The following is a 27,074-nucleotide window of genomic DNA, read 5'->3' on the forward strand; positions in this document are numbered from 1 at the left end:
ACAGACGTTGCTTGGAATTTAAAATAAGACACCGAACATACCCCTCCTTGTTTATTTCGAATCAGCTATCAAAAAGAAAAATAATCCAAAAGTTAAATTAGACAGGAATTCAGTTTTTAATGTTCTTCTGCAAAGAATGTTTAAATTAAGGCACATTTCTTCGAAACCTTAGTAACGTGGGTTTGTTTTCTTTGAATGTTCATTCACTGCTCTAAGATAAAATTATATCTTGTCCATCATCGCAGTTACGAAGAATCATAACACCCCCCCCCCCCTCTTGTGGAAACATTCAGTAGCAAGTTTCTGCAGCGTAGTTGGTCGAAGTGTTAACTGGTTTACATATTAATTTCAACACAGAAGTAAAAACTGTATTTTCTGTGTACAGAACCTAGCTCAGGACATCGCATATATTATTGCATATTGCGAAATATAGATTCATATTCAGGTGCTCAGCATTTTGATTGTGAATCCATATCGCAGATGTTTCCGGTTTTTCTCCGTTTAGCCCCCCCCCCCCCGGAGTTTCTTAACCCTTCAGAGCCCACCGGTGCCTGTATATCTGCAACGTGCTAAAACTGCGTTGGGCCCGTAGGAACACCACGTGGTTTCTATGATACGTAATTAGGCATTCCAACAAATTAAAACCAAACTGCGTAAGTCAAGAGCCATCTTCTGAGAAACTGATTAACTTAGCTTCTCTGAACGGTTACGATGGCTCTGTCGATCAGCAGGAGAACAAAATGTTCTGCCGTGTCAGAGGAACTGCACATATTTCGGCTGGAAAGCCAGAAGGGAAGAGGTCACTCAGAAGACCTAGGGATAAATGGAAGAGAATGGATTCTACAGAATGTCATTGGAGGAAGTTATTGGATTAAACTGGCTCAGGTTAGAGACATGTGGTGAGGTTTTAAGAACACGTGGTTTTAAAATTATCAAGCACATCAAATTCCATCCCATGGAAATATGGACAAGACCACAAGCAGAAATATAATGATGCATATTCTTCTGGGTTATGTTGCCATGTTGACTGGTTAGACATAATGTCTTCATCTTCAGGGTTGAAGTGACAATGCTGGGTATCAGAGGAATTATATAGGATGGTTGGAAGCGAAATCTGAATGCATGGGCCAATCAGGACAGAGAGAGAGAGAGACAGGGGCTCTCCTTCCTGGTCCCTGATTCCCAGCATCATCACTCGAGCCCTGAAAATGGAGTGGGTACATTTCTCCAAATTGATGGTCAACATGGCTCCAAGGCACAGAAGATCAAATCTCACAATCAAAAGTGCATTTTGTTAATAGTTTTACTCAGGCAAATAAATTACAATATCTACAAATGTAATAAAAACAACATTTTGTGAATGCGGTTATAATGATACAGTCATAAAAATACGTGAGAACTAGAAAATATGCAGTGAGTTTAGAGACTTGACGTGTACCAAAACATGTTTTGAATGAACAAAATATTGAAGAAAACAATTTGTACACTTTGAATGACACACATGCAAATATATGTTACATAATATATAAAAATGGTAACTGCGTCTTGTGTCAAGGCCACATTATATCCAAAGCAAATGAAAGACAAGTTGATTCAGTGGAAACACCGTAATGCACCAAACGTGTTCATTTTTGGGTCTGAGAAACATCAGAACTTATTCTAACAAACAAAATTAAAAAAGAAACCATTCCATGCCCTTGCCATGATATAACGTGTTTCAGAAGATCAAATACGAAGATGGTAAAAATAATAATAATTATAATAAATGTATCTGTGCTTTGAAATTTGAGATTCTGAGAGTGAGGAAGATTTTGATTCTGTTCTGGTTTGTGATGTTGTAAATCATTTCCAACATTTTTGGAGACACATATCGCCTCCATCATTCAGCTTTTTGAGTTCAGATTCGTTAGGTCAGTGCTCCTATTTTCCAACTCCGGAATGCTTTAGCGTGCGAACACCTTTCGTTCCTCGTTGGGAACCATTACGCTCAATGAGAAGCGAGAATATCCCATTCCTACATCCGACCAAGTGCTTCAAAGGTTTAAGATGGAGTTGGTAAGAATTCGGACTAGCGTAATAATAAGTGCAGACGTCAACATAGTAACTGTCAGGATGCTTGACGTCACAGCTGTATGTGGCACCATATAAATGTTTGAAGATATCCGTCTTCTGGGTTATTGCGCTGTGTAGTCTGGTCGATGTTAACCAACGTTTCAGAGGTCATACTGCCTCCGTCATCAGGGCGATGAATATGCCAATAGGGTGTGAGGAGCTGGATTTATAGGCCGGCCGGCCTATAAATCCAGCTCCTCACACCCTATTGGCATATTCATCGCCCTGATGACGGAGGCAGTATGACCTCTGAAACGTTGGTTAACATCGACCAGACTACACAGCGCAATAACCCAGAAGACGGATATCTTCATACTCACCGCTGTGAGAACCTCAAGTCTTACATATAAATATTTGTTTGGTTAGAGAGGTTCTTGAGGAACGCGTTTGTACTCGCGTCGGTGCAATGCATCGGTGCTGTCCAGGTACCACGTCCCTGGGAACAGCACTTCCGGCGAAGCTAACGGCGTGTATGGTGCTGGAACAAAAAGGTCAACGATTAGATCTTGACTGTGATGGCATGCACAGTTGATTCTGGTGCTGATCTGGGGTCTACGGGGCAATCTCATTCACCCGAGGCACTCTGACTACTGCTGGGTTCATTGTGCACTACTTATCTTGTTAGCGCCCTTCAAAGAACCCTGATGCACTGATACAACAAAGTAAAACTGTCCGAGGGTCTTCGGCTGTAGTCATGCAGAGCTGAAGATCTCTAACCTGTACCTAGCGAACGTCGCGCGTTAACAAAGAATATGGCAGCGGGATTCCTTCTCCTATATTCGTTTCCTGCACTTGGAACTTTCAGAGACTCATCTCAATGTACATTGTCCAGTTAACAGCCCGACTGTTTCCGGTCTAAGGCCATTAGGTTCGAAGACCTTTATCAGAAGGCCCTCGAATGAACGGCTTCAACTGCCTCATGCCTGGTGTGACAGCCCAACGTTACTGAGGAATGGACTGCTCGATCCCTCCCTGGCCATTTCAACCGCATCCTCATTACACAGAATCCTACAGTAACCACGGATTCATCTAAAGTCATGGAAAAAATGAAAGTTGACTGGAATAATCAACAGTAATTACGATACGATTACTGAATGATATCATCGAAGGCCAGGTTGAAGGAAAGCGAGGACTGGGAAGAAGACGGATACAGCTAACCGACGACCTTAAACAAGGAAAGAAGATGACGTTCCAGGAGTTAAAACGAGAAGCTGAGAATAGGGACAACTGGAGAGCTCTTTTTGGGCAGAGCAATGGACCTGTCGTAAGACAGAACACTAAATAATAATAAGATGAGGTGGTCTAGCGGTTAGAACGCTGGCCTTGTAATCCTGGGGTCTCGGGTTCGAATTTATAACTTGTGTTGGGCAAGGCCGTGGTCTAGGCAACACGGAGTTTTCCTCCGTGGCATCCCAACAATTACTCCATTCACACACAGAAGAAGGCAATGGCAAACCACTTCTGGATCATCTGCCAAGAACGTATATGAACAGGTCCCAGTCCGAGAAAAGGATGGAAGGATCCTGTTCATATGGACCTGTCGTCAGACAGAACACTAAATAATAATAATTACGATATGTGAGAACTGTAACACATAAAAAGCTCTTATACTGCGATTAAAAATTCATACTCAACATTACCCTTGTGGTGATTCTGTTCTCGTATCTCCATGACGTACGAAAAATATTCCGGAGCAGCTTTGCGACGTTGATCCAGTAAAGGTTTGATGTGCGAGAGATTTGCAATGAGACGATGAAGAGAGGAGCCAGGGCCGATTTTTGATGAGATGCGCAGAGAGTACATGGTGGAGGAGAGTCCAGAACCGTAAGAAAACAAACCCACACGTTTGCCTGCAAGTTCTTGGATGTCTCTGCTGCAAATAAGATGATATAATTAATATAATTAATGCATTCAGAATTCAAGTCTTGCGCTCAGAGCGACTTCTGACAGCAACAACACCTCGATTCTTCCTTTAAATGATACAATCCAGTGGTGATCAGAATTTTCTGAGTTACCGACTGACCAATGTCTTCTAGAAAGATGTTCAATTACGTACGTACCAGAAAAGGATGAAATTTGGCTTACCCACCAGCACACTTACCTAATTAAAAGTGATACGAGACCTCCGTACAGACACGCCGTGTACATATTTCCCACTTGATTTGATAACAAGAGAGAAGGCTTTGTTTTTTCTTCGAAGATTCTTCTACTCTGTTCCATAAATGCATTCTCAATATCACGATTGAAGTACGTGTCTTCAAGCTTCACATTTCTAGAACGGAGAAAATTGAAGTTTCATTTCTGAATGAATTATTTGATTTCACAATTTACTCATAAAAAATTTTTGTGTTCTGTTGGGAGTAAATATTCCGTGGTATAATTCAGAGATGGTGAACCACAAGTCAGTGTGCCAGTTGGCGTTGGTTAGCACACCACTGATGGCTGAAAAACATCTGAAATCGACTTCCTTACAATTTTAGCAACATTATGAAAAGTATATTTATTTTGTACAGTCTATACACAAACGTTTGAAGTTTATTGGTGTTGTAAAAATTATATAATATTAAAACATTTTATTGTGTAAAATATTATATTAGCGCATGTTTTAATAAAAGCGCTAAAAATATAATGTAAAATCGTATTTACGATTAAGAGCGCTAATATAATATTTTACACAATAAAATGTTTTAATATTATATAATTTTTACAACACCAATAAACTTCAAACGTTTGTGTATAGACTGTACAAAATAAATATATTTAATCAAACACAAACATGACGCATATAAGATACAAATTATGAAAAGTGTTTGTTATGATATGAAATGATTTTTAGTTAGTACCTGTTTAAACAGAATCTGAAACAAATATTTTTTAAACATCTCTTTTTATTTTTTTAATGTGGTATGGAATCTGAAAATTGTTTGTAAAACTTGATATAGTTTCGTGATTAGCTTTTATGTGCCTCGGAGAAAAACAACAGATCTTACTCTTTTATTATAAAAGTGCAAGACAAAGTTTTTCGAAGGCATGTAATTACTAATTGTTTCTGCCATCTGTTTATTATGCCAGAAATGATTTAGCACATTAACATAAGTACGTTCATACATTTTGCACCAGTTATTTGATGATGGCTGACTGTAATTTTGCCTTGGTTCACAAACACAAAGAAACACCTCTTCATAGAGCAAGACCTCAAATACATCGCACGTCTCGTATTCAAAATTGACATTGGCAATGAAAATCTTTGAAGCGTTTCAACTTCTGGGTTCCTAGGGATCTGTTTTACGTACCTGAATTTCTCAAGTCCTGGGTATTTAAGAGGAAGGTCCTCTTCTGGCGTCCTCACAAAGTCATTGAGCGTAAGTCGAGCCACAGATTTCTGAACCAGTTTACAGTATGGAGAGTGGAACAACACTGCGTCCAAATACGTGAGATCAATTTGCTGATGTTCATGTCCTGGCAACAATAAAATTGACACTGATTGTTTATATTTATTTTATTTTATTTAGTGTTCTGTCTGACGACAGGTCCATATGAACAGGATCCTTCCATCCTTTTCTCGGACTGGGACCTGTTCATATACGTTCTTGGCAGATGATCCAGAAGTGGTTTGCCATTGCCTTCTTCTGTGTGTGAATGGAGTAATTGTTGGGATGCCACGGAGGAAAACTCCGTGTTGCCTAGACCACGGCCTTGCCCAACACAAGTTATAACCGGGAATCGAACCCGAGACCCCAGGATTACAAGGCCAGCGTTCTAACCGTTTTCAAAGTAATGTTGTCAGTTATTCACTTATTTATAGTACATCTGCTTTTTGTGTTTACGTAATATGAAATTATTTACTGGGCTGTTAAAGAATTATATTTTCAACCGATTAACCATTCACTGATGAATCAGAAAATTCTTTGATTGATAGAACTATAATAGATCATCTGAAATGACAAATAATTTGAATTTGATGTTGGTCTTCTCGGAGTTACGTAGATTCCGAAATTTCAGAGTCCACACAGTTTGCAGTCTCAAGTTGACGCCACTGTTTTCTAGTTATATAACACAAATACTAATTAACAAAGTCGTTTGAGAATAAAAAACAGAGATTTGTAATAAATCACAGTTTAAAATAAATGTAGCGCTCATGCACGAGATGTGAACAATATTTAAAGATAATTTTTAATTCTGGGATTTGAGAGTTAATGACGTCAGACTATGCATTGTGAAAAGTTAATCAACCAAGCAAGTGATTACTTAAAGTACCAATTGCTTGTTATGCGAGGCCTCTTTCTTTTCGTGTAATTTCTCTCCATTAAGTAGCAGAGCTTTTGATGTCTGGTCTAAATAGTCACAAGACCGAGGAACATTAACAAGGATCTCCTTACGCTGTTTCATCTGTGGTCCAGTTTTTTTTTTTTTTTACAAAAAAGTCAATAATCTTTTGTAAGCGTGTGTTGAATATTTTGTGGTTTGTTTAATAGCTGTACCAGGAGCTCAGACATTCTCGCGTTGAATTCTAGGGTGTTTAATGAATAAAAACTGGAAATAATATGGACAGACGTGATTGCTGCCTAATTTAAGACACTGTCCCAGAATTAGAACTCAAGAACTCTGGATGAAATGAAAACTTTAGTCACGAGAGTCAGTCTCTGGGGAAAAATATGAACCTGGGACCTTTTTTGTTTTCTGCTGGGACATTATGGCTCGCGCTGGCATTCCTTTAACATAAAAGACAAATTCACGTGCATCGTTACATATTACGCAAGTTAATTCATAAAATTTCATGTAAATAATATGAATAATGACTTGAGGACAGAAGTCAGATACGTGTTCAGAAAATGTTTCTCAGAAATTTGTTAGAATGCTCATACATAATTTTCCCAGCCGATCATAATAATAATCGGAAAATGATTTGGATCAAACCTTTTGCTTGCAATTTCTCGCTCTTGGAACAAAACAGCTGATAACAGCGATCCAATGCACCCAGATAACACTGTACAGAAAGTCTCCCATCAACTGTAGGATATTCTGACAAAAGATCTGGTTTGTAGAAGTCATAAGTATGTGCCATGTAAGTAGCACGGGCTCCTGAAACAAAAAGTAATTAGTTTCGCTTGACAAATATTTTTCTTTGAAATTTATACATAGGCTTTGTCCCGCCACTCTCACGCAAAATTTTTGTTGGCAAAATATAAATAAATTCATACGAATTCATGTGTGTTCATGGGGTTCATACCTCTGTCTATGACGAGGGGTGCATTGGGCCCCACTAACATTGCAACGGCCCCAGCTCCGCCTGTAGGACGCGCATTACCTTCTTTATACACTGCAATGTCGCCCGCCACCACAAGAGCGAGCCGACCTGAAAGACGTTTGCAGAACTGATACATAGATGGCACCACAGACACAGGCATTGGTTCCATTGTACATTGACATTACCGCTAAAAAGCCGATAACACATTCACATTGTTTATCTTATTTCAAAAATTACTCATAGTTGTGCATATTGGGCTTATGTAACACCAATGTTTACGATAAATCGTGTTGGTGCTCGTTATTACGATGGTTTTTAGGACAGCAAAGCAGGCGACTTGTTCTTACATCGAGATAAAACAGTTCCTTTCGGTGGCATTGTTGGGTGATTTAAAGAAAGCTTATTTTTAATATTTAAGAAACTTATTCCGTTTATTCTTTCTCGTGGATATGCACAAAATAAAACAATTATTACCGTCCCACGAACTGGATTCGACCCACGACAGCGCATTGAAGAGGGCAGCAGTGCCGCCATAGCACGCGTTGGTGGTATCTACGCCTTCAATGTCGCTGTTACCACTTCCTTCGAACAGCTGCATAAGAACAGTCTTCACGCTTTTGGATTTGTCTACGATGGTTTCGGTACCAACCTCCAGATGTCCGATACTGGCGTAGTCTGCAAAGACACACACACACACACACAGCCTTCTAAAAGAGACACGAGAAGCATTCTTGAAAAGAGTGTAAAATCGAGCTTGAATTCGGCTCACCCAAACCATTCGTAACGAAGTGGCGATTACATGCACTGTCTGCTCTCCTGCTCAAATTCAATATGAATTAATTATATTTATAACTTCATATTGTCTTGATGTGGAAAATATTGGCTTCCTCACCTTGACTTAAACTTCTGTAACAGGAGCTCCACGACGTGGCTCTTAGGAACAAACGTAGCTTGAAGCATGAAATACGCGAAATGTAAATACAAAAATGTGTTCGTAATTAATATTTGTCCCTAAGACGTATGAAGGATCTTCATGCTCTATTAAATTGTTCTTTTGGACTTTGTCTATCGTGTAGATGGCATTAAAAGCACAGCGTTTCGAAAGTTGGTTCTACTTCCGTCTTCAGGTGAAATATTCAGGTCTCAGAATCGATCGTTCGAAGAGACGACTTCTAGCCATCTACCCATAGATTTGTAGATAATATTAAAATTAAATTTCTTGAATTAATAGAGTGGAAAGTGTGGACTGGAAGCAACAGAGGACTCTTATTCAAGTGTTAATGATCCTTTCGGTTGCATTCCAAGCCTGAACTACAACTAACGAGAGGAGCCCAACAATGGGAGACTACGAATTGCCGCTTTCAAATCCGTGGCGCTAATGTCGTCTGGCCCGCAGCTGTGGCCATTGTTAGAGCTGATTTACACTGGATTAGAAGGGGATTACATTGATCGAGTTGAATCAAACAGTTTAGGAAAATATTCTTACTTACCAATATCATTTCTTTCCATCAGTTTGCTGACGACGGTAAGACACAGGGAGTTAATGTCCTCTCTGTCAGTACAGAAGCCCATCCTGGCCTGCCCAAGGCCCAGCGTGTATTTTCCGACTGAGACTCCGTCATAAACTTCCATTTCACTTTGTTCCACGTACTCTGATGGAAATATGAGCTCGATGGCCAGAATCCCGACACTTTCAGGCCACTGGTCCATGTCTGCACTGGAGGGAGAGGGAGGAAACCATATGTTACTACTGTCAATAAATATCGGTAATAATTGTGATGGATTATTGGCTTCGTCGTCATAGATTATGGATAAACCTGTGTAAAGTTTTTTTTAATTTCTCCGAAACGTCGGAAACTTCTTTTAACACAACATTACGTCAGTAAAGATCTAAAAGTGGAACATAAGCGTATCGAAGAAACAGCGCGCAACACACAGACAACATTTTCTACCAAAACGTTGGCATTTGCGTACAAATTCTCGGGACGCTTGAACTCCCAAGACCATCGGTCACTGCGCGTAATGCACCTGACATTTTGTTACTGTAACGATGGAAAGTAATTTGTAAATAAACGCCTTAGCACTGGGTGCACAGTAGATCGTCGGTGAGACTGTCAGTAACTGAGCATTGCTGATTCCTTTTATTGACCTCGACAGTCGCAAGTGTCGACCTTGACACATTCACATCGCTATTATTCTAACGATATGAACTGAGACCACTTACGAAGGAACACAGATCTCACTTCAGAGTCTGGGCCCAAGCGTACTTGTAGTCTACACCAGTGGTATTCAACCTGGGGTACGTGAAATTTAATAAAAATATTATTTTATGATAAACACTGAATAATCAGTAATGTAATTTATTTAATTTATTTTAGATGTAGATTATATACTATGTATAACTTGAATTATACACCAACAACTTTGGGGGTACAAAGTTGAAGAGAAATTATATCTGGGGGGTACGCGAACAAAAAACGTTGAATACCACGTTCTAAACGTGAATGAATCAATTTTTAAACGACAAAGTATATCCCGTTAATGAGGTAAATCCTTCGTCACTTAAAACGAGAGTGGTAAATGCAATCTGTACCGGAAAATACATGTCCTCATGGCGTTCTTTGCAGCGCGCATTTAGACGTATTAAATCAGCCTTTTTCGATTCTTCCCATTTCGGCCACCAGATCGGAGCACCTAAATGTCTTCCACATGATTTTCCTCATCCACCATTTTGTTATAACGACTCTTTGGATATTAAAAAGTACGGTTTAAGTAACTAATTCCTGCATTCGCGTAGAAAGAAAGAGGAAAACTATGAAATGTCTAAATCAGGATAACAGTATCAGGCTCATGTGTGCGCTGCATCGTTATTACACAAACAGGAAATGTAATGTCGTCACGAGCAGAGCTTTTTGTAGTTTGTTGCTCGCAGCTGACGAAAACTCAAGGCTTACCCAACATGCTTAAGTCAGCCCAGAGAAACGTAACTATCAGCTTCTACTTTGCCAATATTCATTTTATTAAAGCGTAATTTTCGTGTTTTGTATCAAATTGCGTTCAGTTTGAGCTGTAATACCTTAGCAGTCACTAGTAATAAATAATTCCATTTACGTATTTTATATTTTACTCTGTTTATGTACTCCCTCAGCCCAGGGGACGACAGCGGTCCTGATGAAGCCACTGTGTCCAAACGAAAGCCTAGACTGTATATTTCTCGAAATCAAATATGATATTTATATCCCTGCCCGAAGATGATTTCTTATTTTTAGCCAAAAACTTAAATTACAAGTTAAATTTAAGTTTCTCACGGCTACGAGTATGAAGATCGTTGATTTATGGAACGTTGTAGCATCGCGTAGTCTACTGATACTGACCGACATTTCGGAAGAGTTTCGTGGGATTACGGAGGCTGTACAGTCCTTTGAAACGTCGGTCAGTATCAGCAAACTACGCGACACAAGATCCCACAAGACAGCCATCGTCTGGTTACAAGTGTCTGAAAATTAAGTGCTGAATAGGACATTCAGACATTTGAAGGACTTGGGGGTCTCGTGAAAAGCGGAGGATTTTTTAACTGGACGAGTGACTGTTAGCTTCTAGAGAACTCTGCCCCTGGAATTGGATGCACTGGAATGTGCTTTCCAGGCATTTCCGTGCAACAGCTGCGGGAATCTTGAAAGTGCAGTGACGTCTTGTTGAGGAATTTGAGGTATAACACGGCGGTGAGCTCCAAGATGGCTGCCTTCTGGTTTGTTACGCCTTGAAGTTTGGTAGAAGTTTTCAAACGTTTCAGAGGTCCTCGCTGCCTGATGTTGGACGGAGGAACGTTCAGTAAACTTCTACCAGACTACACGGCGCTGCAACCCAGAAGGCAGCCATCTTCGAAACCTTCGTTTATTAAATGTTGGTCACAAAACGAAATCCTGCAAGTTTTGTGTTCCCTGTGCAGATTTTTAGACTGTGTGGCTGACGAGCTTAGATGCCCAGAAACTCACCTGACTTCATGGACAGAATATCTTTGTTTGGACGCTGACTTCCTGCACTTTCAAGTGCTCTGCCATGATCTATTGACGACTTAAGCTCACGACAGAAGAATGAGTTCCTCCACACGTCATTGTTATGTTAAAAGTTTTCGAAGGGTTCACAGAGACCTTGGCCTCTAGCCGACCGATTTGCATAACCGATCCGGATAGTGAGTGTGCGAATGGCTGTTCTGCTACGCATTTGGGCTGGATGAATGAACAAGTGCATGGTCGTGACCCCCTCAACAAAATCGGTCCGTCGACAGGCACGCGTCAGCTTCGTGTTGTTTGCGTCGTTTTTTTCCGACGCTGCATCAGCGTCGAAAAACGAATGAGTGGATCTTCATGAATTGGAAGCGAGGGGGGTGGGAGTGGGGGGGCTGGTAACAGGTCTTCGTGGTGGTCGGGATTCGACATCTCGGAGGTATCAGGATCTAATTTCGGTCGGGGCATGCTCCCTCCATTTTAGCCACAGAAATCCGGGAGGATTACCTCAACATACACTACGATCGTGTGGGGTCTGTGGTTCTCACGTTGTGACACCACTCACATCCTCAAATCTCAAAATGGTCGAAATTTTCCCTGATGATGGAGACACAGAGAGTCTCCGAATTGACGTGGCTGTCACCCGAGAGGATTATTCTCTCTGTTTGTCTCCGCGAGAGGTTCAAGTCATTTATTTTCATCAGCCATCATAATATATCATTATATTTTTTTAAATCACAGCGAAATGTTGGCAAACAGATGGTTGACAGACATAAAGCACTTCCTGAAACTGAAATGAAATGCAATTTTCTGATCATATTTCGGCACCGAGTGGTTATCACTCTTTCTTCGAGTACCGAGTTCAAACCTGGGCTCGGAGGCCGGATGTCCCGATTCAGATTTCTTGTTGTTTTCCTCAGTCCCTCCAGGCAGTAGCAGGGATACTACCTTAACTTCCAATTCATTCATTAATTATTTTGCCATTCGAATCTTTACATTGTGAGCTACTGGCAGAAAATTTTCAGGAGGAAGTGATGACGTTCGAGTGTCTTTAGACCTGACGTCACACGTAGGGCTACTTGCAAGAACGCAATGGATGATCTCACCGTGCGCATGCGTCATTAATAATTCCGAAAGTTCGGAATTTGTCCTTCTGTCGAGTCTCCGGGGATTTAACTTCAGCGACTTATTTAGCAAAGCGGAAAGAAGCAACATTTAAAACGTACGTCCATGTGTCTTACTGACAGTGACAGTGACATTGTGTGAATATGAAGGTAGGAATCGACGTACTTGTGGGTTGTGACGCCGTCTAGACTCTTAGGCAGACACCAAATGCCTCCAAATCCGAAACCTAGAAGCCCACAACGGCGTCATAAGCCAGAACAACAGCGGTGACATCTTCACCTCTACCACATCTTAAGATAGGCTCGGCAGATAACAAAGAGGTTCAGTTGTAGCACAGAAATGAATGCCATATTTTAAAAGTATTTTTAAAACGGTAACTTATCGATTGTCTCGCGAGGGAAAAAACAACTCTTCTTATAAGTTATGTGTTAATGTTATTGGTTATAAAGCGTTTATGTTCATAAGAATCTGTATGAATTACACTTGTAAGCAGCGATAATTTGTACAGTGGAATAATTAATAAATAAAAATGGCAGACATTTGAATTTAGACGTACATTAATAGAGGTAAGAGACCTTAAGAGAATTTAAAATGGTGTGTACACACGCATTTATCATACCTGTTTGCAACAGCATTCAGAATGCCAAAATGTCAAATGCAAAGAGCTGATGAGCTTAAATTCTGTGTACTCAGATGCTGATCAGGGGTGCCAACGTAGGTCTTACTGATGGCCTTATTTAGAGGCTTATTCCGCAATAAAAAAAGAAGATCGACTTTTTCGGGACAAGTTGTGCCTCAACTGTCTCACACCAGTAGCTCAAAATGTATACCGTCGAATTATCGGACGATAAAAAATAATTATTTGGAAAGTATTTGAAAGGAAGTGGTCGTCGCCTAATTTAAGGCACTCTCTCGGAATTCACCCGTGTCTGTAATCGGCCATCTGGCTGTTCATACAACGCACTAAACCAGAGAGTCGACGTAAACGGAATTTAAATGCTATCTCGTAACTTGAGCAGATGTTCGTTATGTAAGCGGCTAATTCACAGCTTTTATAGAAACAAAACTTCCGTCTCATTTTCCGAAACTTTGTTTTTCAGACAAATTTACCTTCATCTCAGTGCTGTGAAAATCTTACAATGTGTTTAGGTGGTATTTGAGGAGGTAATGGGGTGTTTCAAAATTCCAAATTAATAAACAATGTATTTATATATTTTTGTATGTGAAATATGTGGGGAAAGTATATATTCAAAGAAGAGCATTGTAAGAATAAACGTGTGCTTTTATCGCCCCGAGAAAGTGTCGTCGTGGTGAAAGCAGTTCCTGAGAAAAGGGCAAATGAATCTGACAGATTTATTATTGCCGACGCGAAAGGTACAGAGTCCCCTGAAATGAGCAAATTTTAATTACCGCCTCTGGTACTGCAGTCAGAGTGCGCAGGGCGGGCAGTTCCTCCAGAAGCTCTCGTTTGGGGCAGAGATTAAGTAAAAGTGAAGACTACGAACCGTTACCTGGTAGGAGTAGGAGTCGCGATGCGTCCTCCGGCTGGCGTGCTCGCCGACTACTGGCTTCTCAACCTGTCGCTCATTCCACTTCTCGCATTTGCGTGCCTGCAGAAGGCGAAAGCCGGTATGAGCTGTTATCGGAACTTCGGGTATGAAACCATCGGCAATGCGTACGGAGGGGAGGAGCTGGAGAAATGGTTGAAGTTGAGAGTTATGGCAAGTCATCATCCGCGGACAGGTACGACGCCACATGACAGAAACGAATCTCAGAGGCACAGAGGATTTTAAGGCGTCAATTTGATTTCACTAGCTCACGAGAGTACCGCCACGGTGGTCTAGCGGCCAGAACACTAGCCTTGTAATCCTGGGGTCTCGGGTTCGATTCCCGGCGGTGCCCGAATTTATAACTTGTGTTGGGCAAGGCCGTGGTCTAGGCAACACGGAGTTTTCCTCCGTGGCATCCCAACAATTACTCCATTCACACACAGAAGAAGGCAATGGCAAACCACTTCTGGATCATCTGCCAAGAACGTATATGAACAGGTCCCAGTCCGAGAAAAGGATGGAAGGATCCTGTTCATATGGACCTGTCGTCAGACAGAACACTAAATAAATAAATGATGGCCACGGTGGTCTAGCGGTTAGAACGCTGGCCTTGTAATCCTGGGGTCTCGGGTTCGATTCCCGGCGGTGCCCGAATTTATAACTTGTGTTGGGCAAGGCCGTGGTCTAGGCAACACGGAGTTTTCCTCCGTGGCATCCCAACAATTACTCCATTCACACACACAGAAGAAGGCAATGGCAAACCACTTCTGGATCATCTGCCAAGAACGTATATGAACAGGTCCCAGTCCGAGAAAAGGATGGAAGGATCCTGTTCATATGGACCTGTCGTCAGACAGAACACTAAATAAATAAATAAATAAAAAACTCACGGGAGGATTCGGTGGAGGGCTTATGGGTACACAGAAACTAACTTGGAGTTCTTCATCTTTAGCAGAACTACCAACTTTAAAAAAAAAATGATGTTCTCACGGCTGGGGAAATGACGACACTGATCTGTGTTGTGACGCTGTGTAGATTCACAAGTGAATAGGCTAGAAAGATTTCGGAGGAACCTACCGTCTCCATCTTCAACCCTGACGAAACGCTGGTATCCATTTACGAGTCTGCACGACGCCACAACTCAGAAGACAGCAGTCTCCGTGATGACCTCAAATCCTACAACGTGAAATTTAATTCACGTCTGGTTGACATTGCATCAGGTCTGAAGAACTGCCTCGGCTTCCAGGAATATTTCTATAAGATGTGGGTTTTCCGTATGGACGATGGATTAAAGCGGCCACTTTTTAAGCGGTAATCCTACGTCCAAGTGGACACCCTATGCCAGTTAGTGGGCTTGAAGTAAAGCTGTTGGACGGAATGCCTACGTGCAAGAAAAGAATAAGGTTTTGTGAGTGTTCAAATTAACTGTTTTTTTTTAACAAAATAGCGATAAACTTTTGATATATTTAAAATTTGCGCTTTGGCAAAGGCACGGACACTAGGTCAGTACCAGTGTATTCAAAAAGTGATTCGATCCAATGAACGAACGTTTTCTTCTGTTCACTTCACAGAAAGTATGTGCATTCTTCAGCAGAGAACTTTAAGTTCTTCAGAGTTACGTAACAGGATTAATCGGATAGGCCAATATTTACTCTGGAAACATAATGAGAAGTAGGTTAATTCCACAAGTTGCTTTTCTTTATGAACACACTCTTATGTTTTAGAAATTGGCATGGGACAACGTAAATGCATCAGCACATTTGGTGCCTGAACCTGTTTCTTATACCTGATTATATCCAGAAGTAACCTGAAAAGAATTTATTTCAGTTTCATCTCTTTTTCTTTGTGAAATATGAAGGAAATTGATAATTCACACTATCGTCATGGTCATATTCTCAGTTAAAAATAAATTTACTGCTTTAGATAACGCCATCCTACCACATTATAGGATTAACTGAGACAATATTTTATCAGCGCCCGCCATGTTGTAACTGTATGTGGTCTTTATGCTGCTAGATCGAAAGGGCCGTGTTTTGAAACCATTGTCGTAAAGCCAGTAACGTTTTTCAAGCTTTATTACAGCGAAAAGGCTCTAACATGTCGCAAGTCTACTTCTATTGCAACCTGCGTATATTTCAGTAATATTGTGGCGTAATGATGTTAAAAAAAACGTTAAGGAGACAACGTGCTTAATTATGGGAATACGATTAGGGCTGCTGTCAAAATAAAGATATCCGACAAGCGAGGCAAACGATAACATTTGTCAGACTCCAACAGAAAAATACATTTTATCAAAATATTTCACAACACGTACACTTGTAAAGGCTAGTAACTTACGAAACGTTAGTCAATGTTCACTGACAGGAAATTGGGTGAATATCTGTCGCTTAATGTTCTGCATATAAGAATCAGCAAATCTGTCAGCGATATTGGAATAGCCAGCTTTTGCGGAGTTGATTTGACGCAGAAAGTGATCATCTTGCACCGCACTCTTGTCGCAAGGCTGTACGCATGCAGGAAGTGAGTGACAGAAGAGCTCAAGTGATGTCACAAGGAAAGACAAGATAGGAAAACCAAGATAAAGATCTAGGATGCAGTGTCCGACAGAGGATCGTGGACAAGTGGCTGGATATAGACGGATAACAACCGGAAGTCGGAAGACGTCAGCAATAACAATAAACCGATCGGTTATACAAAAGTTGCACAACGAAAAGAGAAAAAAATGCTTCTGTCGTACTCATATAGAGATCGCAAAAAAGGGCCGAAAGATAATCGCTCGCTCACCTAAGAACAATGTCTGCACAGTTTCTTCATTGTTGTAACACTTCCGCAACAGTGGGAACCGAGTTCGTTGTTCAGTGGTACTGCCCGTGATTCGAACACAATGTTGCACAGAAATGACCTCAGACGGAAGATAGAACGAGACTGGAAAAAATGTGCTCTTTCGAGTATATGCTACTGACATTCCAAAGGTGTTTTTTGCGCCACCTCACATTGGTCATTGTTGCACTAAAGTTCGTCCATCTAGAAAATTGAAGATTGGAATAGGCCTATGTTATTTCTCTAGTTTGTAGGGCTGTGTAAACTCGTAGGTAGAAATCAGCTTTCCGGAAAAATGTACTGTAACCATATTCAACCATCCTATCATAAATTACCAATGCCAACAACACTTTCCTGGTGATACTGGAAATTGTTTAGCAGGCTTTGTCATTTGTTTATCCGTGTGTGTACTAGAACTAGAGCCTGAGTAATAATGAATTATTTAAGTATGCCAAAAATGTTTTGTGTGTTTTAATTGTAAAAACTATTTATGTTTCCGTTTTATCTTTTCCACTAGATTTAAAATCAGTTTAGTATGGAGCTTGTTTTGAATATGTGACGACTATGGTGGCGACACTGATAACGGCGTAAAGATATTTATACAATGGCGGTTCATGTCGTTTACGAATTTGGTTTTTTGTGCTTGCCTCAGAATCTGCAAAGTTGACTGTTTACATTTATTTCTCTTATGTGTTCATTTATACAGAATTTTTTGTGCTGAATAATGTTTTATATAATTTCAATTTGTTAGTGTTAAAGTGTCAACGTAGCATTGATCAGGTTCGTGTGTGTGTGTGTGTGTGTGTGAGGCGTGTCCCACGTTTGTTTGAATCCTTATACAAGACGAATCACATAAAACATTTTTGTTCTTTGAGTGCCTAAGAATATGCAGTACTTGCTGGTCTATTTTTGGCAAAATTAAACACATTTATGTATAACCATTGCATTGAACGGGGAAGAAAATAGCTTGAAACTTGTAAATATACAAAAGGATTTCTACCAAGAGGTTCAAAACCAAAGCCAAAGGCCATATGAAATATTTGATTGTGTACATGCACATAGTTTTTATATGTTAAATTTATGTTTCTCCAGGATTTTCATTTACAGTGATCATTATTATATATTGTTTCAGACAAAGGAATGGAATTATATTCCTCTTCTCAAGTTGAGATACTTTTATTTCTGACTTGGAGTGTTCTGTCCATATGCATTGGAGAAATTCAGATTAAGCATGAAGATATTGGTACTCCTTTGTCTGTAGTGGGTTGCTTTCAAAAAGATCATGATTACCGTGATCTTCCCTTCAATATCACAAATGCAGTAGTGCCTCTGTCAGCAGAGTCATGCAAAGCAGTTTGTAAGCAGAAATTTTTCAGGTAACTTTCGTATCAGTTTTTGTTTTCTGTGACAGAATGACTATTATCACCACATTTTCCATTAACTTTTTCTGCTTGATATATGATGAAGTCATGACAGTGCCTTGACAATATTTGTTTACTTCAAGGCAGTAAAGTTTTTTATTCCCTTCCCAGTACCTCTCCAGTACTGTTGTTAGTAGTCATTGTCACTTGAAACTCTCAGCAGTTTATTGCACATGGCTATCAGATACCGTTGGGTCTCTCAGACGTAGAAAGTCTGAGGGACCCAAATTTTAGGCAGACACGGTGTTTTTTTATAAGAAAACTGAACTTGTAAGTTATGAGATTTGATTTGCAGTAGACATCTATGCTAATAGAACATGAAATGCAGAAGGGTAGACCGTAATTTGTGTAATTATTCATTAATAAAAACAGTAGCAGATGTAACAAATTCTTCTGGGAACTTTTGTTTCAAATTAAATTTGTTTTAGAAACAGAAATTATCTCGGTTGATTGGTTATCAGTGCTGCTTATACATGGATGATACTAGATTCATATTTCAGTCCAGAGGCCTGTTAATCAGTGTTTTTTAATTGTTTGCTTAGTTCTTCCAGCTATGTGATGTCTTATAATAGGCCTAGACCACTTTTCATTCTTTCTGCTTCATGACTGTTATAAACTCTGCAGTTATAAGAACCCAACAGTTACGTCATTTGCAGAGAGATGTAAATGTGATGGATTTCTTATGCAGAGATTATTCTTCATTCTTACGTGTCTTGCTGCCAGCCTTAGAGTTGCCTGTTACTCTTCTATGATAAGTTATATAGGTTGATGTTGATTACAGATATGCATTCTTCAAGAATGCACAGGCTTGTTATTGTGACAGTTCGTATGGCAGATACCATCCTGCAGAATGCTTACAGTCATGCAATGCCAATGAAACAGGGTCCTGTGAAGGCAGTTTGTCTAATGCTGTGCTTGACACTGGATGGAGGGGTACGTATTATAGTTGTCTATCATCATAATCCCTTCACTGTAATGTCACACAAGACGTTTTCTTGTGGTGTGCAGGGGGATACAGTTGTGTTTTCATTATCCACGTATGTGTTCCTGATTCTGTATTTTAACCAATCTGGTATTTGTAGGGTCTAAAGTTTCATGGTGACCAAGTATAATGAATTGTTCTTGGGCTGCCGGCCATGTCAGGTGGTCTAAATTCGAGAATGCCGACGTTTCAAGAATTGTCCTCGTCTTCGTCCACGGGAAAATTAAGTACCTGACATGGCTGGTAGCCCAAGAAGAAAGAATTAATTAAATCTAGTATGTGTATTCTCAGGGTCTGCCTAGATGTATTTCTGCACTTTTTAACTCTCCTGATATATTAAAGAGCTGTTTGCCCCTAGAAAATTTTTGTAAGGCAATTCTACTTTTGACATTTTAGTTTGAATTTTATTGTACAGTTCCTGGCCCTCCTACATCACTGAAACTTTTTAATGCCACGGTCACCAGCGTGCAGGCGGTCTGGACCCCTCCAGCCGCTCTTAACGACGTGTTTACCGAGTACATTGTTGTGGCAGACTGCATAAATACCTATTCTACAATCACCCAGCTGGAACCGCGACAATGGGTGTTTCCGAATTCTACTTTAAAAGCTGGATTACCAGACCTTCATCCAGGCAGTCTGTACAATATATCCGTAGCTACTCACTCTGACCACGTAACTGGAGTGAAGGTGTCGGATACAATCTGGACGCAGATAGGAGGTGAGTATGGCAGATTATGTCAGAACTTGGTCATGTATTTTGTTCTTTTAACATCATAACAAACTCTAAGTACTTCCTATGTATCTATCTTTATTTCTTACCAGAACATTATATTTTATATAATTTATTGCTCCAGTTGATTAGGAAGTAGTGAATGTGGCATTTTTCAGATGGTTTGTAAATAAAGAATAATATAATGCTGGAATGTTATTAAATTGAGTACTATGCGTTTGCGAGTATGTCTTCGGAAACGTGTGAACATTTTTTGACTGTGGAAAGGCACTAATGAAACAGTGGCATAAGCCTTTCAAGGAAATTTCAGACTTTAAAGAGTCTAATGGAAAGTTTATTTGAAGTTATTTAATTTTTAAACAAAACTCTTTGGTTTTATTAGTTTCTGTATTGAGTCGGAGGTATTGATTTTCCTTCATATAATTGTGCTCTTATATTTTATGTTTTGATGTGATGTTGATGTCGGATTTGAACTTTCCAGAACCCGAAGAGCCAGAAGTACCTAGAATTTTAAGAAGGGACAAAGGTCAGATTTTGGTTCAGTTGTCACCAGTGATAAATGAAAATGGTCCAATTACAGCGTATCGTATAGTGGTGGTTTATGAGGCAGGACGTGAAGCATTCAGGAAAGATTTGCTGAAATCTTTTCATGAGGCTGAATTTGAAGGGTTGTCCTACTATATTGCTGCAGAATTAAAACCCCAGGTAAGATACGTCATGTACAGAGTGTTCAGTGATTTGATGTCAGAACTTCATGAAGTTACTCTTAGCTCTTTCACTGTTGAGAATTGGATCTGTGTTGTGGGTGATGGTGCCATGATGATGGAGGCAGCAGGGACTTCTGAAATGCTGGTAAACTTTACCAGACTACACGGTGCTACAACACAGAAGATAGCCATCTTTCGATCTGCGTTCTTATGACATTTGTGACTGGGAATATCTGCGGACGCTTTGTAGACGTCTTATAAGTTTTGACACCATATGATCTTGTAGGTGGTTACCCATATTTCAGAAGAATATATTGCTTCCATCTTCAGGGTGAATACTGGAATGTCGGAGTGAGTGACATTGCTCTGAAGATGAAATGTTGGTAACCGTCTTCAATATGACATGACATGACAGCTTGTAAGGCCACTAGAAATATCTTTGATAAGATCAATAATTATCATATTGAGAATCATGTAAATGTGGGTCCTGAAACTCTCTTCCTTTATTCCAGGATCTGAAAGATGAATTTGTTGTTGGTGATGGCCGCACATATGGAAATTATTATAACCCACCATTGCCACTGGACTATGATGTGCATGTTACCCTCGGAGTGGTGAGCAGTCTGAACAATGTCACTAAAGTGACATATGCTCATTTGGGCCACGTGGTCCTTAACATAGGAGATAACGTACCAGGTGAGATGCAGTCGATAAAAGGAAATGTTTAAACAACTCCAAACAAAGTGTTTTAAAGTTTATATCCTGAATTGTAATCTTGTGTAATCAACTGTAGAATGTGAATGTGTGAACCAAGAGTTTACTGTGAAATGCATTAATTTTACAGTTGACCAAGAAGTCTTCTTAAAAGCTTCAAAAATTTATAGAACATTTTTGCACATTTCCAAATAAGAGTGTGCTGTGTTCTGCCATTTTAAACTTCTGTTGTTCCATAAGATGTTACCAAATAAAAACAATGTTGGAAAAAGAAAGTGATGTATTGTGTCCACTCATTATGACGTTAGTGTGAAATGTTTTGTGTTTAAGCCTACAAATGTTAGAATTTAACACATTTGATTTGAAATTAGATAATCTTTGAGCAAGGTCTTTAATGCAAAAAGCTTGTTACAGGGTACGATGCGAATAATGCTTAATTGCTGTTCTTACAGTGGCAGATGTTGGAGGTTCTGGGTTGGTTATTGGACTGTCTGTAGCCATCGGTGTGTTTGGATTTATACTCCTGCTGTCAGTGGTTGCTTATTGTATGCTTCGCAGGCATCTGGGTAGGCGCAGGCTAAATTCTGATCACCAGGAACTCTCTCTGCAGGGACCTATGATTGAAGTAGTAAGTCAGTGGCATAAAAGAGTTGCATCCCAGTCTGACGAAATTTACTATTTGTAATTCTAATTACCATCCCTGTTTTCAGGAACCAAATGGTTATATTCATAATGGTTTCATACCTGAAGAAGAGGACGAAAGAGTGAATCACTACGAAAACTTGAAACGTCAAGTGTGGAACATACCTCGTAACTTTCTGGATGTAAAATCAGATGTATTAGGGCAGGGACAGTATGGCAATGTAATGAGAGGAACTGTTCAACAAAGAGGGTTTCCCATCCCTGTTGCCATTCACACAATTGCAGATGGGGATTTACCACCCGATAAGAAGAGATCAATGTTGCGAGACCTTGGTGTCTTGATACGGCTTGGCACGCACGAAAATATAGCAAGTCTTGTGGGAACATGTGAAAATCCAGACACGTTGTTTGTTGTGGTTGAACATCATCCTGCCAGCTTGAAAGATGTACTTGTAGAAAGTCGTTGCTTGGAACGTTCCATCGCGCCATACTCCGTCCAAGTGTCAGTATCAGATGTAGGTCGTTCCAAGCAACGAATATGCTCCCTCAGTGAGAGGCAGATTTTAGAAGCAGCTGTTGGCATTGCACGAGCAATGGACTACTTAACTTCCAAGAAAATTATCCACACGAAACTAGCGGCTAGGAATGTGTTAATGGTAGATGGTGTAGTGCCAAAAGTTACAGGCTGTGGAATTGCACGTTATAATAAGTGTCGAGAGGTGAGGCATCATACTCTTCTTGTTTATGTATTTCTTCAAGAGATTAATTAAACCACTTTTTACACATAATACTTACATTTCTTTCAGAAACCTGACTACACGAGATGGACGGCACAGGAAATATTCCGAGGCAGGCCACATGTGAACAAGAGTGATGTGTGGTCTTTTGCTTGCGTTCTGTGGGAGATTAGTGCACTTGGTGAGTTGTGAAAGAGTATAGTTGCTCACTCATCTTTTAAAATGGGCATAATGTGAATGCATTTTACTAGATTTTTGGATTTTATTGTATTTTATATGAGCGCACATTCACAGTTAGCTAAACTTGTGACTCTTTGTATTTTTGTTTGTTTGTGAGAATACAATTTGTATTTAGGAATATCTGCCTTTAGGTGGGACACCATATGCCGATGTTGCCACAAGTGATGTGGGCAGCAGAGTTATGCGAGGACATCGTCTTCCTCAGTTGCAGTGTGTTGATGATGATCTCTATCAGCTGATGCTGCAGTGTTGGCAGCTGGACCTGGATGAGAGGCCCACATTCCGAGAAATTACACACATATTAGAGAATATGTTGGATGATAGCATGGTAAGGGTCACTTGTAGGATGTTTTCCATAAAAGAGGTACAGTTATCAAATGGACAAAAAAAAATGATGTTCGATATTTGGCTTATCTTGCAAATTAATTGAGATAAATTGGCTCGGGTGTCTGAGACCAAAAGTTTGATAGTGATACGTTGCTTTGCCACAAAAATGTTCAATTAAGTTTCTGCTTTCAGATTCATTTGAACTTCGAAATGTATGCTGCTGGCTTCCATTATGAACAGTACATACCTGAATTAGAGCAGGTTCAAACTTAGATCAGCCGCTGCAGGCAGATCAAGGAGGTGAAGCATTGTTTATTTTTTTAAATATATGTGTATTTGTTTTGTATTTTTATGAAAAAAGATACTTATAGTTCAGCATTTCTGAACCTTTCTTAGTCTGCGTATCCCTTGGTCTCAGAGTGGGGCTTCATGTCCCCCTATGCAATGGAGACTTAATTTTTATCTCAAAGTAAGTATAATCATGTTTTATAAAATGACTTTCAAGGTCCTCTTGAAAATGTATGAAACGTATCATATGCTACTTGGGGTGCACATAGGCTTACATCTGGTTCAGAATTGCTGATTTTGTTGCGAGATATTAACACTGTATGCCTGTTCATGTTAACCGGGGTAAGAGGTGTAACAAGATTATGACATAAGGATATGCAAGAACTTAATTTCAGATCAAATGCACTTATTACCTGATATAGCACACAACTTAAGAACAAGATGCTGTACTTTTGTTTAGGCTGACAAGAAAAGTATTCTCATGCCATTTGAACATTCGTTGCCCAAAGTGTTTAACAGTATTAATATTAAAAATTACAAAATACTTTTGGTATGAGCTTTCCATTCCTCACGATAATTTACTATAAATTTATTAATACTCTTCAGACCTTTTGACAGTTGTCTTTATATTATTTTGTCTTCTAGTCTTATTATGAAACATGCACATTTCCCTTTCTGTATGTATACTTCTAGGTGATATTTTAAATTCTCAGCTGAAACTTAACTTGCATATCCTTGCAGTGCAGTATTCCTAGTCTTATAATTCAATATGGAGATTATGAAGTGCAGCATTTTATATGTTATATTCAAAGATGTTGAAGAAGATACATTAATATAGATTTAATCTAAACGTAGAATTTTCAAAACTCTGAAATGCTGAGTCTTTTGAAAAATGACTTAAAAGGACATTGTATTTTAACAAAGCAGAACTTTGAAGTAGAGCCTTTGATCATGTAAATTTCTTCTCTCTTAATTTTCTTGTATGTAATGTAAACTGCCTCTTACATTTGTATGATTTGGAGTTTTAACAGCAGCTAAGTATAATAAATCATTCTTTTTCACCTTTCAACCACCTGACATGGCTGGTAGCCCTAGAAGCGTTCATTATATATCTCTTACATTTCTTAAATAATATTTATATTTACGTAGGCCATTGTTCTATCTTAAACATCAAATTTTACTCCTGTGGAATCTCAGTTTTAATTTGAATGTTTGAGCAGTGTAAGGTTCAGTGAAATATGAACTAGCATTTGGCTACTTCCATCCACATATTTGGTTAATTTTTTCTGTCAGTCACTAGTCTACTGTATGGATTATACAGAATATGTGTAAGCATGTCTTATGTCACAACAAAGGAAATTATCAAAGAGTTGTGTAAAATATTTTGATGCATGGGGCCGTAATTACAGTACAGCCAAAGTAGTGATAGCTGAACGGAGTAAATGCCATAACATATTTCAAGTGTATTTAGAGGAAAGTGCCAGTTCTACTATGTCTAAATTTGGTTAATTTTAACTTCCTTAGTTGACCTGAAATTCATACATGTGCAGAACTTCCTTTTCTTAGCAGTTGCAGGACTGTGATGCACTATACATCACTTATTTATTTTTTGTATTATAATCCTGGGGTCTCGGGTTCGATTCCCGGCGGTGCCCGAATTTATAACTTGTGTTGGGCAAGGCCGTGGTCTAGGCAACACGGAGTTTTCCTCCGGGGGCTTCCCCGGTTTCTCCGTGGCATCCCAACAATTACTCCATTCACACACAGAAGAAGGCAATGGCAAACCACTTCTGGATCATCTGCCAAGAACGTATATGAACAGGTCCCAGTCCGAGAAAAGGATGGAAGGATCCTGTTCATATGGACCTGTCGTCAGACAGAACACAAATTAAATTATTACCTGTCAGTATCATTACTCTGCTCTTTAGTTACATCTAAATATGTATTTACAGTAACAATACCTGCTTGCCATTATCACAGTACATTTTCTTTTGACATCTGCCTTCTGAGGGCTTCATACTGGATATGCTCTTATCATCTTCTGATGTTTTCATATTATAAAACACCAAATATGTATGTGACGTAGAAAATTAATTAACATCAACACTTCCAGGGTTTCTAGATGCTGGAGCAGCTTTTGGTACCACAGTAGTAACATTACTCATTGTTATCTCGTAGTTAGACATTACATATGTATTGACAGATAATCTATAGCTTTATACTGAGGAATGTTTTTGTATTATACCATATTGTTCCCATATTTTTAAATATTTTTTTATAGTTGTAGGTATTTACATTTTTCTTTTATACTAAGCGTTCAAAAAGCTACTTGTGCTTTATACTGTTGGAAACTGATTCAAATCACACACAGTTTTTGATGTTTGATGCGCCATCCCCACAATTGTGTTTTGAATTCTTGGGATTAATTTTAATTTTATGAAATTGTACAAAATGGCAAAGTACTTAAGTACTTAGTACTTCATTATCTACACTTGCCTGGGAAAGAAAACTGTCAGCTTTCAGATTATCACATTTATATTGATTTGATAATTGAGTTGTTGAATTAAAATGACTGTTCTCATGCAAGGCAGGGAACCACTTTTGTGGGGGGAGGAGTTAGCCTTTATCATATAAAAATTGGGGATTTAAACCTCAGTACTTTACAATTGCCCGCCACTCTTTATGCGACCTGCAAGCCAGTATGTCATACTGAACTGGCTTACCAAACTTAATATTACAAGTATGCAAATCAACATAAAGTTTATGGCCCAAAATCTTAGATATGAAGAATGGCTGTCTACAAGACCTTACAATCCTACAATGCAGAAGGCAGCCATCTTCATAATCACTACCATAAGAACTTCATATCCCACTTGGCTATGGTTTGCATTTTATGAAACAGTTTGGTATGTGCACTGTGATTAGTGTGCCAAAGGTACTGTGATTTTGATGCAGTTGTGTAAGTTTCATTCATATCCTGCTTTGTGCTTAATATGAAAATAAAGTACTTGATTATAATTGTGTTATTTTGCTTATGTCGACCATTGGTCTTATTACCAACATTGCAATATGTTCCATACATTAAACCACAGCACCAAATCCTCAGTCCACCATTAAAGAAAACTTAATGTACACTTCAGAGGTGCTTACAGTCTCCATCATCTCCCATTAGCATGCATGTATGTATTTGAAATAATATGCCACATAAAGCTGCATATAGATAAATTAGAACAAAACACTGAAATCCATAACCACAACACATGCCAAATGTTGGGACCTCCATGTCCAGTTCTGTAGAATGAATGTTCTCAAGAAAGGTGTAGGAAATATAGGAATAAAACCATAAAATAAATTACCAAGTCAAATTAGGGAAGTGGAGAAAATGACATTTTAAAATGTACATTTTATTCAGTAGATGAATACA

The 27,074-nt window shown here is 39.3% G+C and overlaps 2 protein-coding genes across 9 annotated transcripts; one reads left to right on the forward strand and one right to left on the reverse strand.

Annotated features, from left to right (window-relative positions):
• Positions 1-1,285: 1,285 nt before the first annotated feature.
• On the reverse strand, positions 1,286-14,133 carry LOC110833181 (hydroxymethylglutaryl-CoA synthase 1). 5 transcript variants are annotated; one of them, XM_087355940.1, is made up of 9 exons: positions 14,004-14,133; positions 8,851-9,077; positions 7,835-8,035; positions 7,343-7,468; positions 7,030-7,194; positions 5,406-5,571; positions 4,214-4,384; positions 3,753-3,985; positions 1,286-2,590 (listed from the first exon to the last, which is right to left on the reverse strand). In XM_087355940.1, the coding sequence occupies exons 2-9, from the start codon at positions 9,068-9,070 to the stop codon at positions 2,475-2,477; spliced, it is 1,398 nt and encodes a 465-aa protein (XP_087212066.1). In that variant the 5' UTR covers positions 9,071-9,077; positions 14,004-14,133; the 3' UTR covers positions 1,286-2,474. The 5 variants fall into 5 exon arrangements, with proteins under 5 accessions (XP_087212066.1, XP_087212069.1, XP_087212070.1 ...); XM_087355943.1 differs by having other exon boundaries at positions 8,851-9,072; positions 14,004-14,117; XM_087355944.1 differs by having other exon boundaries at positions 8,851-9,072; positions 13,998-14,116.
• A 2,311-nt stretch (positions 14,134-16,444) lies between these two features.
• Positions 16,445-26,668, forward strand: Wsck (tyrosine-protein kinase Wsck). 4 transcript variants are annotated; one of them, XM_022070900.2, is made up of 11 exons: positions 16,445-17,838; positions 17,995-18,238; positions 19,065-19,216; positions 19,681-19,983; positions 20,477-20,700; positions 21,215-21,398; positions 21,869-22,044; positions 22,127-22,777; positions 22,865-22,976; positions 23,167-23,363; positions 23,555-26,668. In XM_022070900.2, exons 2-11 carry the CDS (start codon positions 18,003-18,005, stop codon positions 23,633-23,635), a joined length of 2,316 nt encoding a protein of 771 aa, XP_021926592.1. In that variant the 5' UTR covers positions 16,445-17,838; positions 17,995-18,002; the 3' UTR covers positions 23,636-26,668. The 4 variants fall into 4 exon arrangements, with proteins under 4 accessions (XP_021926592.1, XP_021926590.1, XP_021926593.1 ...); XM_022070898.2 differs by having other exon boundaries at positions 16,445-17,308; XM_022070901.2 differs by having other exon boundaries at positions 16,445-17,014.
• Positions 26,669-27,074: the final 406 nt, after the last annotated feature.

The sequence above is a fragment of the Zootermopsis nevadensis genome, unplaced genomic scaffold (genome assembly GCF_977971745.1).
Source record: "Zootermopsis nevadensis isolate Lab colony 2312 unplaced genomic scaffold, Znev_1.0 Znev_ptg000025l, whole genome shotgun sequence".
NCBI lineage: Eukaryota > Metazoa > Arthropoda > Insecta > Blattodea > Termopsidae > Zootermopsis > Zootermopsis nevadensis.